General features: G+C 45.0%; 1 protein-coding gene and 1 pseudogene across 1 annotated transcript in view; one reads left to right on the forward strand and one right to left on the reverse strand.

Moving 5' to 3' along the window:
- Positions 1-6,024, reverse strand: part of ADAM17 (ADAM metallopeptidase domain 17) — a 37,117-nt gene extending 31,093 nt beyond the window's left edge. The window contains exon 1 of the mRNA XM_016121150.2: positions 5,755-6,024. Coding sequence (XP_015976636.2) covers positions 5,755-5,851 — 97 coding nt within the window. The 5' untranslated portion in view covers positions 5,852-6,024. The remainder of the gene's footprint in view (positions 1-5,754) is intronic.
- Positions 3,009-3,127, forward strand: LOC118605879 (annotated as a pseudogene).
- Positions 6,025-14,370: the final 8,346 nt, after the last annotated feature.

The following is a 14,370-nucleotide window of genomic DNA, read 5'->3' on the forward strand; positions in this document are numbered from 1 at the left end:
TTTTTAAAAACTCCACGATGCCTGCCCAGCACTCTCTAGAATGAGAACGCCTTCTTTAATTTCTACAAATTACTCCAGCAATCACCTTAAACTACTGAGCTTTCCTCATTTCAGCTGACTACAAGCCCGGATTAGAAAACTACGGAATTCAAAAGGTCAGACTGGAGTACTGTATCATACAGGTAGTCCCCTACCCACCCCTCCCTGCTCTTCTCTGCCACACGCTGTCACCTGGCTTCCTCTCTCTAGTTGTCCTTAGAGACCCTACCCCTCTTCACTGCTTCTGCACCTTTTCCACCCTCACCCCTTTCTCGCATACACATTCTGCACTTAGTTTTTCTCTCTTCCCCCAGACCTCACCTATTTATTCCATAAATATTTATTGAAAACCTCCTACTTTGCAGGCACTAGGGATGTAATGGAGAGAAAGAGAAATATATTTCTGATACTGACAATGGGGAAAGACCACCACATAAAAATTATTCTAAGTAAGTCAAGCGCCAAGGAAGAGGAAGTTGGGGAAAGACGGCGCTCAGGAGCCCTGTCTGGTGAGCCAAGGATGCTTTCCCAGGGACACAGCACTGACGCTAAGAACCAAAATATGAGGAGGAAGCCAAGAGAAGGGGAAACGAAAGGAGGAGCCTCTAAGTAGAGGGCATAACTTATGCTGAGGTCCATGAGAAACACAGACCGGAATAACACTCCAAGAAATAGAAGCAGCTCAGACTGGAGAGCAGAAGGGCACAAAGGCTGTGAAGAGTTGTGAGACTGGCGAGAAGGGCAGAGCGCTGGTCGTTAGAAGCCATGGACCTAAATTAAGGATTTGGTCTTCGGATAAGGGCCACAGCTGTTAGAAATTTCACTGTGACTGCAGTGTGGAGAATGGGCGGAGGAAAACAGACTAGAGTCTGGGAAAGCAGCTAATAAGCCGAGCAATCCAGGCGGAGATGACAAAAATACCCCCAGGTTTCTGGCTTGGGTACCTGGGTACATAGTGGTACCACATTCGCTGAGATTAAAAAAAAAGAAGAGAAAAAAAGAGTAGGAGCAGATTTGGAGGGGGGCTTGATATAAGAGGAAAGCGGGACGCAGACACATTCTGGAGTCCAGACGACCCGTTCCTTATTTACAGTTTGCAATTACATCGGTCACTTACACGGGACTCTCTTGCACCATGTCTGCAATTATGTCACTGAGAAGTCATATAGTGATTTTAGGCGAGGAGAGTAAATCTGTTATTGTATGACTTTCAACACCGACGTCAGTGGTAAAAAGCAGCTGATACTCTGTCCCTTGTATTTGTTCTCCAAGAATAAAAGGTGGACCTTCGGCTTTCTGAATGTAGGTGTGGAGTGGCCTACAAGAAGATGTGATAAACATTCCGCCCCACCCTTTTCATCCCTAAATTGTTTTGTCTTCAGGATAAGCTCTTGTGGCCAGTGACTTTGGTTTCATAACGTAAAGTATACCCATGCTGCTTTCATCAAGCCCGGAGTCAACATTTTAAAAATAAAAATGACTTTTAAACAACATAGTTTTGTGTGAGAAGCATCTGGGAACGTTTGTGAACTTTGTACTTAATTCCCCTTTTCTTTGCAATAAATTCCATTTCATGGAATACAACCTGAAAGTACGATGCAGAACCCCTGTAGCACTGTGCTCACTCTCAACAGCTGCTGCATGGAAAACAAACTGTTCCCCCAAAATGACACTATCAGTGTCATGCTCCTACTTCTGGTGTCAGAGTGGAAAAAATAAAGCTGTTAAGTGCTTATTCTGCTTGTGCAGAAGACACACAAATCTGACTGCTCTTCGGCACTCCCCAAAACAAGCAAAACAAGGGGATGACCTGGCCACGTTACTGGGCAGTAAGCCCTGGGCGTGGGTGAATCCCTCCTTGGAACTAAGTGATGAGGAAAGGAGAGCACTAGTCTCTGCTAGACAGCAGATCCCAGGGCCTGGACAATATAAACTTGATTTTATGGCTTTGTACCACTTAGGGGGAGTGGAGGATGAGTAGCTTCAAATAATTCCCTATTAAGAGCTCTTCACCAGGGCTGGGACTTAACCCAGGCCAAGACTCTTCAGCAAGATCAGTCACATGGAAACTGAGCCCAAATGAAAGTCAACACAGCCCAGTGGAACCTCTGAAGAAAGCTGGATAGGTCCACAAGGCTCTGTAGCTGACAGGAACGCAAAGCCAGGTTAGGCGATGAGCCTGCTTTCACGATCTCCAGCGCCCCCGCCTAGTCCCAGACTAAAACTTTCATTCTTCAGTCCTACGAATAGAAAAGTCATTTTGGACATGTTATATGTGAAGTGCCTGTGAACACCAAGGTGGAAGCATCACCTGGGCAGCTGGATACATGAGTGTGGAACTTTGGTGAACGACTCTATGCCGGGGATTTTATCAGGACACAGTCCAACGTAAGTGAAACCAGGCAGCTGAGACTTGTCAGAGCCTACAACTCATGTTAAAAAGGATTAAAAAAAAATCTTTTTTAACGGTAAAAAGTGGCGGAAAATACCCATCTCCTTGGTTGGTTTTAGGACTAAGGGATATACAAAAAAGCACTTAATTTCACTTCCTTACCTCAGTGAAACCTACTCTGGTCCCTCCTTCCCTACCAATCTTTTTCGTACTTCCTTCAAATTATACTTCCAACTAGAAACACCATCTCTCATAAATACAAGATAATGAAGACTCCAAAAGTCAACCACACTTAGCCTTGAAGGACATCTATACTTAAGGTTCTGGAAAACCTTGTGAAGGCTAAAAGGATTTCTCCAGCTTCCCCACCATGGCTCTCTGCTTAACTCTTCCTTCTATCCTAGAAATAAAATTTATCTGACTAGTATAAAGCAGAGTTGCATTAACACTCCCTTGGAAAAGTTAGGGTTACATGTCTAGGTTCCAAAGAAATGCAGCCTGTAAGCAAAATTAACACCAAAAGAGGAAGCCAGATGTCAAAATACTGAGCAAAATGGTGCTGTCAATAATGAGAAATGACTATGGCCATACTACCCTGAACAAGTCCAATCCCATCTGATCTTGGAAGCTAAGCAGGGTTGGACCTGGTTAGTACTTGGATGGGAGACCACCTAGGAAGACCAGGTGCTGTCAGCGTAAACATAAAAAAAAATAAGGAACTGTAGGCTGACAAGGTCCTTGCAATCTGTGAGGTCAACCAAGGGTTGCCTCGCCTAAAAGATAATGAGAAATGAGCACTGCAATGTGGAGAATCCCCACACCAATAACCTCAAGGTAAATTTTTAAATACATACTTCAGATACAAGCTTTCATCCCTCATCTGTGACCTATATTTTTTTTCCTTCCGCCCACTACATCCTCATTTACTAAAAGTAATACAAAGGGAAACCACTTTCGAAATCAAAGTGAGACTTATACGCCCCAGCTGCAACTTCAACAAGATATCATCCTAAGCTCACATGACTCAAAACTTTCCTAAATTATGCAATTCATAACAGTTCAATTGAAATTATTTTGGGTGACCTATGGAGTACTCCAAAAGCCAGGATTCTAGTATATATTTTGTCCTTCGGAAAATGTCACATCCCTAACCAATATTTAGTACTGTGATTACGGTAACATTTATAGGATCAGTCGGCTAATGAACAATAAACCATGCTCTTTATGAAACTATTCATTGGTCTTGACTGATTGAATCTAAATAATGGTAGGGTTAAAATTAAGCAACAAATTATACCCTGAGTGGTCAAACATACACAAAAAGTCAATTCTCCTCAAAAGAAGAAAAACCCACAAGCATACATTTATCACTAACTGAGTGAATGTGACAACTTGCTACACCTGAGACTCATTTTTTCCCAGTTAAAAAAAAAAAAAAAAAAACCAATAAAAAAAACTAAACACGATCCTTAGGGTTCATTTCAACTCTAATGTCCCCATCGGGGGTGTGCTTACTTTCCCTCTCCGCCTAACCTTAAGTCTGGGCTAAAACATCATCTCCAGGGAGCCGTGGCTCACTTTACAGGCTAGGTTCAGTGCCCCTTCATGATACTACAATACCTGCAAGATTGTGCTCTATCACTCTCCTCCAGATTGCTTTAGAATTGTCTGTTTGGATCTCTCTATTCCACTATGCCAAAAGTGTTTTGAAAACGGATTTTGTCTGATCTTGGTATTTCCAATGCCACGCATAATACTTGCATACAATTTGTGTTCTTCAAATATCTGGTGAATAAATGGGTAAGTCTAGGCATTCTTCTTCCGCATTAGTGGTCTGCACTTCCCAAATAAAAAACACATGGTCAAAAACACTCTTTATGATCTCTCAATGTTGTTGGTAATTGATCTAGAATATAAGGTTTTCCTCTATCCCATGTGCATCTAGCATTCATGCTACTTATTTTTCCTTCTGTGAACAGAATAAGATGAACAGCTGTATTATAGTGAAAATTTCAATATTTTAAAATAACGCTTATTTGTATTAACATTAATCCCTATGGAGCGGATCCTTGCCCTAACCTTCCCCTTCATCCTGACCACCCCTATCTCAAAATTTTCCTCCAATTTCTTTCTACTGACTTATCATAACTCAGCACTACCTATCGAGCTCCCTTGGCTTTCATTTAGCTAGTCACCTGTAATCCATTTCAATTTGAGATAACCACAAAGCAGCTGTTCAGGTGAGAATACGCAACACGTTTAATAACATCGATGACAATTTCTGCCCATTAAATTAAAAAAAAAGAATTGCCAGGTAAACTAGCGCGAAGTTTTTAGTCATAAAACTGACATGCTGCTTCAACCTGCAGATACTGTATGTTGAATCATGACGGGATTTGGGAACCGACACAACCTCGAAAATTCGCTGAAGCTACAACTTTGCACAGTGGGAAAACACGTTTCATATTTACTACTAATTAATCAAACTATCTCATACATCAACTTTTGAAAGATAAAGAACCCTAACAGAAAGAATAAGTTTACACAAACTAACTTCCACCAAACTTGGAATCTCCTAATGTTACCTCCATTCTTAAAATCCAATCTCTTCGGAAAACCTAAATAAGAACTTTCTTTGTAGGCTTAAAACTGACCAAATTTCTTTACCACGGCAAGGAAGGCATTCACAGCAGCATCAATCAAGAGTCTGCGTGGCAGATTTAAACGCCGCCGCCAACACCCCTTGCCTACCCCAAGCACCTCCGACAAGTTACAATTTAAATAACGAAGTACACGCTTACGATGTTCACAAAACGCCAATTCCAAGCTGAGTTTTCCAATCGCCGCCTTCCAACTAGATGGCTCACAACCACCTCCTACACTACAGCAGAAATTCTGGTTCGCCCCTTGGGGAGCCAGGAAGAGCCGCGGAGCTGTGGGTCCTTCCTACCCTGCCCGCGAGTGCCGCCGAGGGCAGGAGCACCTGCACCACGTCTCCGTTTCCTGCACGAGCCAGCACCACCCCCCACCCTTCACCTCTTTCTGGAACACATCCCCAGACACAGACCCAGGGAGCAGGGCCCTCCAACGCCCTCGTCACCACCGGGGCCCCCTCCAGTTTCCCTTTCCCATTCAGAAACAAGTCCGTCTCCATCCTGTCCCTAAACTCCGAGTGCCACACCCCCTTCATACACTGAAAACTTCGGGACGCGCCACAGTCGTCCCACACTCCGACCCCGAACACCTGACCCTGCTCCCGGCTCTTCCCTAGAAGCCGCGCGCTCCAGCCGCGCCGGCCTGAGCCAACACCGCTGGGTCTTTACCGAGTCGCTGGGGGGAGCTGAAGTCCGGCTCGTCCGGAGGTCGCGGCGCCAGCACGAAAGGAACCAAGCTGGTCAGGAAGAGCAGACACTGCCTCATGTTCCCGGCCCGGCCACCGGCTCCACCTCTCTGGGCAGCCTTCGCCTGACGGAGGTTCGGGACACTACTCACATTAGGGGAGGAAGGGATCTGCCCGGCCCGGCCCCTCAAGCCCCTTCTTCCTCCCGCGCCGCCTACGGGAAGACTAGGGCCGGGCTCCAGGCCCCGGAAGTGCAGGCTGTTTCGAGAGCCCGGCTCAGCCCACTTCCGGCCGTCGCCGACGCCCGTCCTGCCCACAGCCGGAAGCCGAGCGCCGCGCGGCATGCCGGGAGGCCCTCGCTTGCCCCGCCCCCCGCCCGCCCCCTCCCGCCGCTCCCGGGCTCTGCAGGCGCCTATCCGGACGCGGCTCGCGACGTCCTGATTTGACCCAGCCCCGCCTCGCCTTTGTCCCCGGGTGACCGCTGCGAGGGAGGCTGGAGCTCGTGAACAGGCCCTCGGGCGCGTCTGGCTTTCTCCCTCATTTGGTTCCCTATCTAGTTAGGATCCCTGTTAGCAGTTTTAACTAAACGAGCCGTAGAAACCGCCGTGGGGTGCACGGCGGACGAGGAGGGGTGTCTGGCCGGGTGTCCTTCGGCTGAGGACCCAATAACTAAGTGCCGAGGACGTAGGACGGGCTTCCGGGAGGAGGCGCTGCACCTGAGCCCCGAGAAGCGCGTAGCCAGACGCACACGAGGGGTCCTGCTTTACAGTCTACGTCTCAGGCCTCCATCCATTGTAACAAAGAGGCTTTTTGTAGAGGGAAGTAAACGAGCTTCATTCCTTACTGCACGTTTTCTTGTTGGCCCCGCTAAGAGAATCAATTTCTCATGTTTTAAGCCACTTGGTTTATGAAAATGTGTTACAGCGGCTCTAGGAACTAATACATGCGCATGGAACACAACCTGAGGTCCTTCCCTCTCCTCTCCTGAAATTTCTCTTCTAGCTATCAAAAACCTAACTATCCTTCAGTGCCCATCTTAAGATACTGTTGTAGATTCCAGATCTCCTTCTCCATGTCTTAGTAGTCGACGCCTTTTGAAGATCCCTCAGTAACTGAAAAAAGTAGGCAGAGACCTGTTAACCAGCACACTCTTAAGAGACATCTTTACTGGACACGAAGCATCAACTAAACAATGAGAATCAGACAATCCCCTACTCCAAGCCCAACTCTAAGAAGCTTTCATGCAGATTTGATAAGTTTCCACAATAGAGTATTTTCCCCCAGGTTCTTCCAAATACCGTGTCATTACCAACCATGCAGCCCCCCCACAAAGAGGCAGAAAGATTAAAGTTATCTTGTCCAGGACCCATGTCTCACCCTTTGTTACTCCATAATTTATGCTTTCGCCTCTAAATTCTGCTGTTTTTGAAGATTTCATTATGACTTAGAAGCTAAAGCACGGACTTTGGAATCAAACAGCCTGGATTTGAACACTCCACTAATCGCTTTGACAAGTCACTTAACCTCTCCTAGCCTAACGTTTAAAATAAAGTTAAAAGTACCCACCTGGTAGGGTTGAATGAGAGAGGCCGGTCTTTGTCCAATAGAGATGTAACAAAACAACTGTAGCATTTCATATCAACAGAATGATCAAAGGAAAAAAAAAAAAAACAGGAAAGCCATATATTACGCAGATACTTGGTCTTTCGAAGCCATTCTGACAGAGGGTGGTGATGTCAGGTAACCAGCAAGAGAATAAATTTGTATTTTCTTCCACTCCTCCCTGTCTACTTCTAAATTTTAATATTAAAGCTCTCATGAGTTATTTAGTTGTTATCTTCAACTGATCCCATTTTCTCCATGAAGCCCTGAGGCCAGGTCTTGTTAGGTAGGGACCCAGCTCCTCTCTCCCCAAGCTCTTTGCCTGTTTTTAGTTGGGGGAAGCGTTTTTAGTTGTCCTGGGCCAGACACACTGTTCAGAGAAAACATGATATTGGGCACGGGGACTGAGTCCATTTAGGGAAATGTTTTTTCATCAATCTGTCCCCAGAAAGTAACTTGTTAGCAGTCTTGAATGATTTGCTCTTTGCTTTTCGGCATATTCATTTATTCTTGTTTGAGGTCGACAATAAAATCCACAGGGAATTTTCATATTCTGGACCTAGCCTGGCAATTGAACTCCCTTGCTCACTTGCCAAAGCCGCTATCAAGTAGTTGTGTGCCTGGCCTTTCTTTTCTCTCCTCTCCCCCTGCCTTGCCCACTGGCAGAGAGCCTCTTGTGAGTCGCAAAGTGACCAAAGAGTTCTGGCTGCAGATTTTAAAAGTGGCAAAGCCCTAGGTAATCTCTGACTGAAGTCTCAGGATCTGATGGGAGTGCTTTTCATACCTTTGAAAGAGGTCAGTAGTTTTCCAGAGATGTGGGCTTGGGGCCGGAGGAGCGGAGCACTGAGTCAATGCTCAACAGAAGTTTATTAAGCAAAGAAACAAACTTAGGCTTTGGAGAGTCCTGGCTGATGAGGACTCAGCTTGTCCTTCTTGGACAAAAATGGACCATTTGCCCATAGCATGGCTGAGGAAAAGGCCGCATCAGGTGTGGGGTACCTGCACTGCACCCCCTGCTCTAAGGGAGTGGCACTCACATTGTAGCTGGTGTGAATGGTGTCTCTGGAGCCAGATGGTGGGAAGTCTGCCCAGCTGATCGGTGGCATCCCTGCAGGGAGCTAAAGGGTCAGATTTAGGATCCCCATTGATGAAATCTGCTTATAAAAAGAACTAGACTCTAAAACAACAGCAAAAAGCACCCTCATTTTTGTGTTGTTAGATTATGCATGAAAACCGGGAGACCTGCCTGTGTGGGGCGCCTCTCTCTGTGTGGGAGTCCCAGGATTCCGACCTGCGTGGTGACTGTGCAGTTCTGTGCTTTGCTTCTGGGGGACTGGTCACACTGAAGAGCCAGAACCTAACACAGTTGCCTGGGGGCACGGAACCATTTATGGATCGGCTTACTCTGACGCAGTACTGATCAGACAAGTAAGTCCGCACAAAATGAGAGCACTGGCTTATTCTTGGGACCATGGACAGCCCTCACGATTTCATTGCTGTGACTACCTAGTTAGGTACTGATTTATTTACATTCTGCCTTGTTCTGGAAATAATTTCAAAGCAGACATCCATTAAGAACTCAAGTTAATGACAGAGGGGTGAATTTTAAATATGCAAGGGAAAGCGGTTGTTGAGGGGGAGAAGAGTTTACCACCTCCCAAAATGTCTTTTGGGATGTTGATTATTTCAAGCTGGTTATTTACAGGAAACAAGACTCAGAAGGAAACTTTGACCTTCCCCCTTACCTGCCTAAAGGATTTGATATGAAAACCTGCTTAAAGGAGCTTTCACCTCAGCAATATAAAGTAAGTGCAGCAGACATGGAAAAACCTAGCAGTCCGTGAGACTCCACGATTGTTTACTCCCTGATTGTTTCTGGGTGGCCTGGCAAGAATTTGTTTACAAATCTGCTCCTTCACATCTGCCTCAGTCGCCTGCTTTCCTTTTGAAATCCCAGACCCCTGCCTCCCTCTCCTCAGTACAGAATGGCATGTAAACGTTAACTGCTTGATTTGTCCTGGGTCCCGCATTCTCAGGGAAACCCCGTTAAAAATAGGTAATAAATTTGGTTACCTTCTCCTGTTAATCCATCACGTTATATTATTAGTCCAGCCAGAACTTAGAAGGGTTGAAGGAAAGTTATCCCCGCCCCTCACACTGTCATCTAGTTCAGTGTTTTCAAGCCTTTTGGGAGTTGTTTTTAGGTATAGCTCTCTACCTCCAACAGTAAACTTTTGCAGAAATTTACTGCATAAAACAGCTCAGAGCAGAGCTATTGGGTCTGAAGCGCTCCTGAACCATCTCTGCAGAGTCCCGAGGCGTCCTGGAGTTCACAGGACGTTCGGTGATTTTCTCAGTGGACCATCTTTTCCACACTTCTGCAGGCTGCACTCTCCCTCGCTTCCTAAACTCAGACATGTCAATGCACCGCGTTTAATTCACTGATGGAATTCATTCATTCATTCATTTTTTGAGCTGCTACATGTAACACTGTTTGGCATATTTGGTGTTTCATGTGTTCATTATGTACATCTCCCCACACTAGGCCTTTTGAGAGGTGAGGCCAGCTCTTTTATTGGTGCCAAATGCAGGTCTGGAAATACTAGGAGGGCAACGAAAACCTGAATAGTACTTTTCTATTCTGTTCATTATTTGACCTATCAGAAACTTACGCAAGACTTGCAGAGATAACTTCAGAATCTCTCATACTTGACAAGAAACACTTGTGGTTTGGTCTGAAACAACTTTCTGACCCTTTTTCTACAGCTCTAAACTTTAAAAGCAACACAATGCAATACTAAAGGCTTATGTATTATTTCCTCTACTGTATCTTTTGAGAGAAGTCTCCTTTGTATTTTATTTTTGCCTTAAATCAGTAATGTAGGAACTGGAGGGGCTGGTGAATAGGAACAGAGGAACTGAAGTGCTCGGCCTTGCACCCGGAAGCTGTTGGGCCACTAGCTTGACCCATGTGACCCATGGAGCTATTACTCAGCGCACGTGTTTTACCACGGTTTCTGGGCCTCCTGCCCGTTATCGAGCTATATCCCTGGCTTCCTGTGTCAGGCATTAGGCCCATCTCCCATCGACTGATCCTGCATTCATACTGAACGCAGCCGGATTCCCTTACCTAAGACCTTATGGATGTTTGTCAAACCATGAAATCTGTGTGGTTAGGATTAGAACTGTATTTTCTTACTTTAATACAAAACTGTTAAAATGGGCAATAACCGAGAGGGGCCGAGGCAGTTAACGAGAGCCTCCTGTGCCCTTTTGCTGTATATACAACCCAAGGAATTTTCAATGCTCGTCAGACCCTCTCATTCTCTAGCTTCAGGTGGATATAAACCCTAACAGTATGCTGCTCAACCCCAGAATCCATTTTACTCCCCTGCTGAGAAACGCACCTGGTTTTCACTCTGGCTTAATTCTTCACACTTCCTTAACACAGTGATTCTCTAAGTACCAAGCCGTGGCCAGCACGAGCAGCAGCAGCAGCAGCAGCAGCTGGGAATTTGTTACAAATGCACATTACCCATCAGGCTTATCTCAAACCTACAAATCAGAAACTCTGTGTTTTAGCAAACCCTCCAGGTGATTCTGAAGCATGCCTGAAGTTTGATAATTACGGCCTGGAGGCACCATCGGTCACTTACTAAACGGTTAACTCTTGAGAAATAGCAGTTTCTTCTTGCCACTTGTTCTCTAAGTCTGATTTTTCTTCACTTATTTCAACAGAACGACCTTCCCCTTTCTATTCCATCAGAGAATGCTAATTAGAAGCAAAACCACTGCTTAATATATTTTTTTAAACTTTGCATTCCCCAGTTACACTGTCGATTTTTGTGCCTGTCCTTGAAAATCTAGGGCAATAGGTCTGCTGAAAGTGTGCTTGATTTTCTTATCCACGAGACCGGTTTCACTTGCTTCGAACTTTCCAGTTCTGAAATTAGGCTGTCCTGCTCCCCCTTTCCCACCTGAGTACATACATTCCACCACCCTGTGCACTCGGAAGTACTTTCAGACAGTAGCTCATAAGCTGGATGGGTGCCTACTTTCAAGAAAAGAGGCTGAGAGAGATGAGGCCCAGAATTGTAAGTGGTGAAGTTACAAGCTCTAACAGCCAGGACCTACGGTCTTGGTGCACAGCAGGCTCCGGATGTTGAACAAGTGAACACGTAAGCCCGGACTTCGCCTCCCAGGCTGCTACTCTTTTTACGAGGTCACACCAGCACTCAGGTTTGCAGTTACGGGAATAGGCAAGTCTAGCTCAGAAGAGTTAATAACCTTGTCCTATTTATTCTCCTCGCTCAAAGCAGTGGTGATGCCACCAGTCTGAGGACACAACGGTCTTCGGAAATCTTTCCCGTGACTCCTCCAAGGTTCTAACCAAGTTCCAGAACAGCCGAAAGAGCACATTTCAGGAAGAATGGCTGAAACACTGGGCCTCGTCTAAAGACCCACAGGTCCAGAACGAAGAAAGAGCGCTCAGCACGAATTCCAGGTGAGTGGAGACCTGGTCACCGCAGCAGAAAACGAGAAACAAGCATCTGGTCTCCTCAGGGGCCCGAGTTGTCCAGGCCAGTTGGTATAGAGTGGAGGCTGCAAGATGAGTGAGTGACAGGGATGTTTAATAAATGCCAACTTCCAGTATACACATCCACATGTCCTCAAAACTGCGGTTAACCTGAGCCTCATTCCATGGGTTTGATGCCACAGTATCTCTGTAGCAGAAAGGCAGGATGCACGCTAAATTTCGGTTGCCCCTTAAACAAAGCAGTTCTACTGTTCAACAATTTCATCTAGGAGACAACTGTAGGCTGTCAGAGAAAAATGATAATTCCTACCATTAATCACAACACGGCAGCCTAGGTGACAAGCAGTTATCCTCAGTGGCCTGTATGTTGGACAAGAGCAAAGCACACGCCCAAGTGAAAGAGAACTAAGCTAACTCGCTGTAGGCTGGCTGGCCTTTCAAACGGGGCTGGATCACTTCGTCTGAATTAGCAAAGAAATTCCTAAATCTTTAAATTATTGTGAACAACCCTTTAGATTAAGTATTTGAGAGAGAAGCCACTATTCCTGAAAGAGCTGTATCTCAAACCCATTCTTATTTGAGGCTCAACTTGGTTTCAAACCCCCTTAGTAATTTTTATCCCATGAAAGCATTCCACAAAAGCCCAGTAAGCCTCTTTGCCAGTTGAGTAAATCCTAACTCTGCCATGCTTGCAGGGTTCAAGTACTTCCTTAGTAGTCTTACACCAAGGCTGTGATATGTTGCACAAAGATAAAAGAATTAATCTTTATATAATCCTTTGAGCAATGTAGACTAAGAGTGTCTTCTCAAAAGAGGGAGTCTCCTCTTTTTTTTCCTAAATGGCATTAAGGGACTCATTGTTCAGCACATTCCAAAGTAGAAAGTATCGCCATTCTCACAATGCTATAAGTGAAAGAGACCCAATAGTGTCACCATTACAAATTGATATTATCCACAATTATAAAATATGAACAACTTAGCCACAGTCTAGGCCATGGACTGCAAAGAGACCTTTAAGACTATCTAGAAAAAATGGCTTTCGAACATCACAACCCACTGTTCCCATAAATGTAGGTTTTGCACAATACCATTCTTATTGACATGCACGTATTTTCCATTCTATTTCACTAAAAAAGAATAATAACTGGCTGTGACCCATTGAGTTCCCACTATCCACTAACTGGTCACAACACGGAGTTTTAAACAAAAGCACTGATCTACTGTTACTGCTTTAATCTCCCAAAAAGGGCAATGCAGCCCAGTTGCCACGAGTACCGACTGTGAACTCACGTGCACTGCACTTCCTGGTACCCCTTAGCCATTGAGTCTTCCCTATGAGACCCAGTCCTAGGGACATGTCATGAGCTTCCATGCCTCAGTTTTCTCATCCAGGAGAAAAACCGACTTCAACAACTTTATGAACTGAGTTGTATTTCTGAAGACGCTTTAAAACAGGACGTGGGAAGTCAAGCATCCATGGGAAGCCTGAACTGAACCCTGGCCGCAGGCCTCTCTACTCTGATGAAGCTCTGTGTACAATTAACATTGATTATAGGGGACTTCAGTATGAAGAACACAGAATGAAGGACATATTTGAACCATAAATTTGACAAATGCTTGGTAATGCTTATTCCTTCCTTTCTAGAGATTATCAGAAGGCTCACATCTTAAAAAAAAAAAAGTTATTAGAGAAGTATAAATCAAAGCTGTCATCATCTGAATGGCAAGAAATAATTTTCATTAAAAATTATCTTTAATTTGTCCAGTAGAGAATTACTGAGAGTTGAGTCTGGTTTTCCTGCCCAGTTTCAAGCCAAACGTTAGCTAGTTCCTGCGATCCTGCCAGTCATGTGACCTCTTCAGACTTGTTGCCATAACCATGAGTTAGGTCCAACAGGTCCTAATATTCCTGGAGCTGCTTTTGAGGTTTTCCTCCGAGGGCAGAATAGATTAAGGGGGAAGTCAAGGAAGAGGAAAATAAAACACTCAAGCTTCCAAATGACAGGGGAAAAAAAAGATAAATCATCCTATTTATTTGCCACAGTAAGCAAGCTGAAACCCCCACGGCAGGAAGAGTGGCACAGAAATGAACTTTGCATGCCACCCGGGTTAAAACTCTAGGCCTGTTACACACATATAACTTTGGACAAATAATTTCCTTTTTTCTTCTTTCTGATCAAATGTCCTGTGGGTCAAAGGGAATTTACTTGGCAGGGCAGTTAAGAGGATTAAATATGAATGTGTGTAGCACATGACCGGGCACCAGAATGCACTCAATCTTGGTTCCCGTAATTGCAATGAAAAGCCTAGACCACTTCTGGATGTGCTCAATTTTAATTTTAAAGTGAAGATGTGGCGGAAGTCTCTGGCTTTTCATCCTGGGTATTTATTACTTACTCCCTCTAAGGCATTGGCTCTGAAGGCGGGGCCACCTGTAAGTGAAACGTTGTTAAACAGTGA

The sequence above is a fragment of the Rousettus aegyptiacus genome, unplaced genomic scaffold, assembly GCF_014176215.1.
Source record: "Rousettus aegyptiacus isolate mRouAeg1 unplaced genomic scaffold, mRouAeg1.p scaffold_m13_p_7, whole genome shotgun sequence".
NCBI classification, from domain to species: Eukaryota; Metazoa; Chordata; class Mammalia; order Chiroptera; family Pteropodidae; genus Rousettus; species Rousettus aegyptiacus.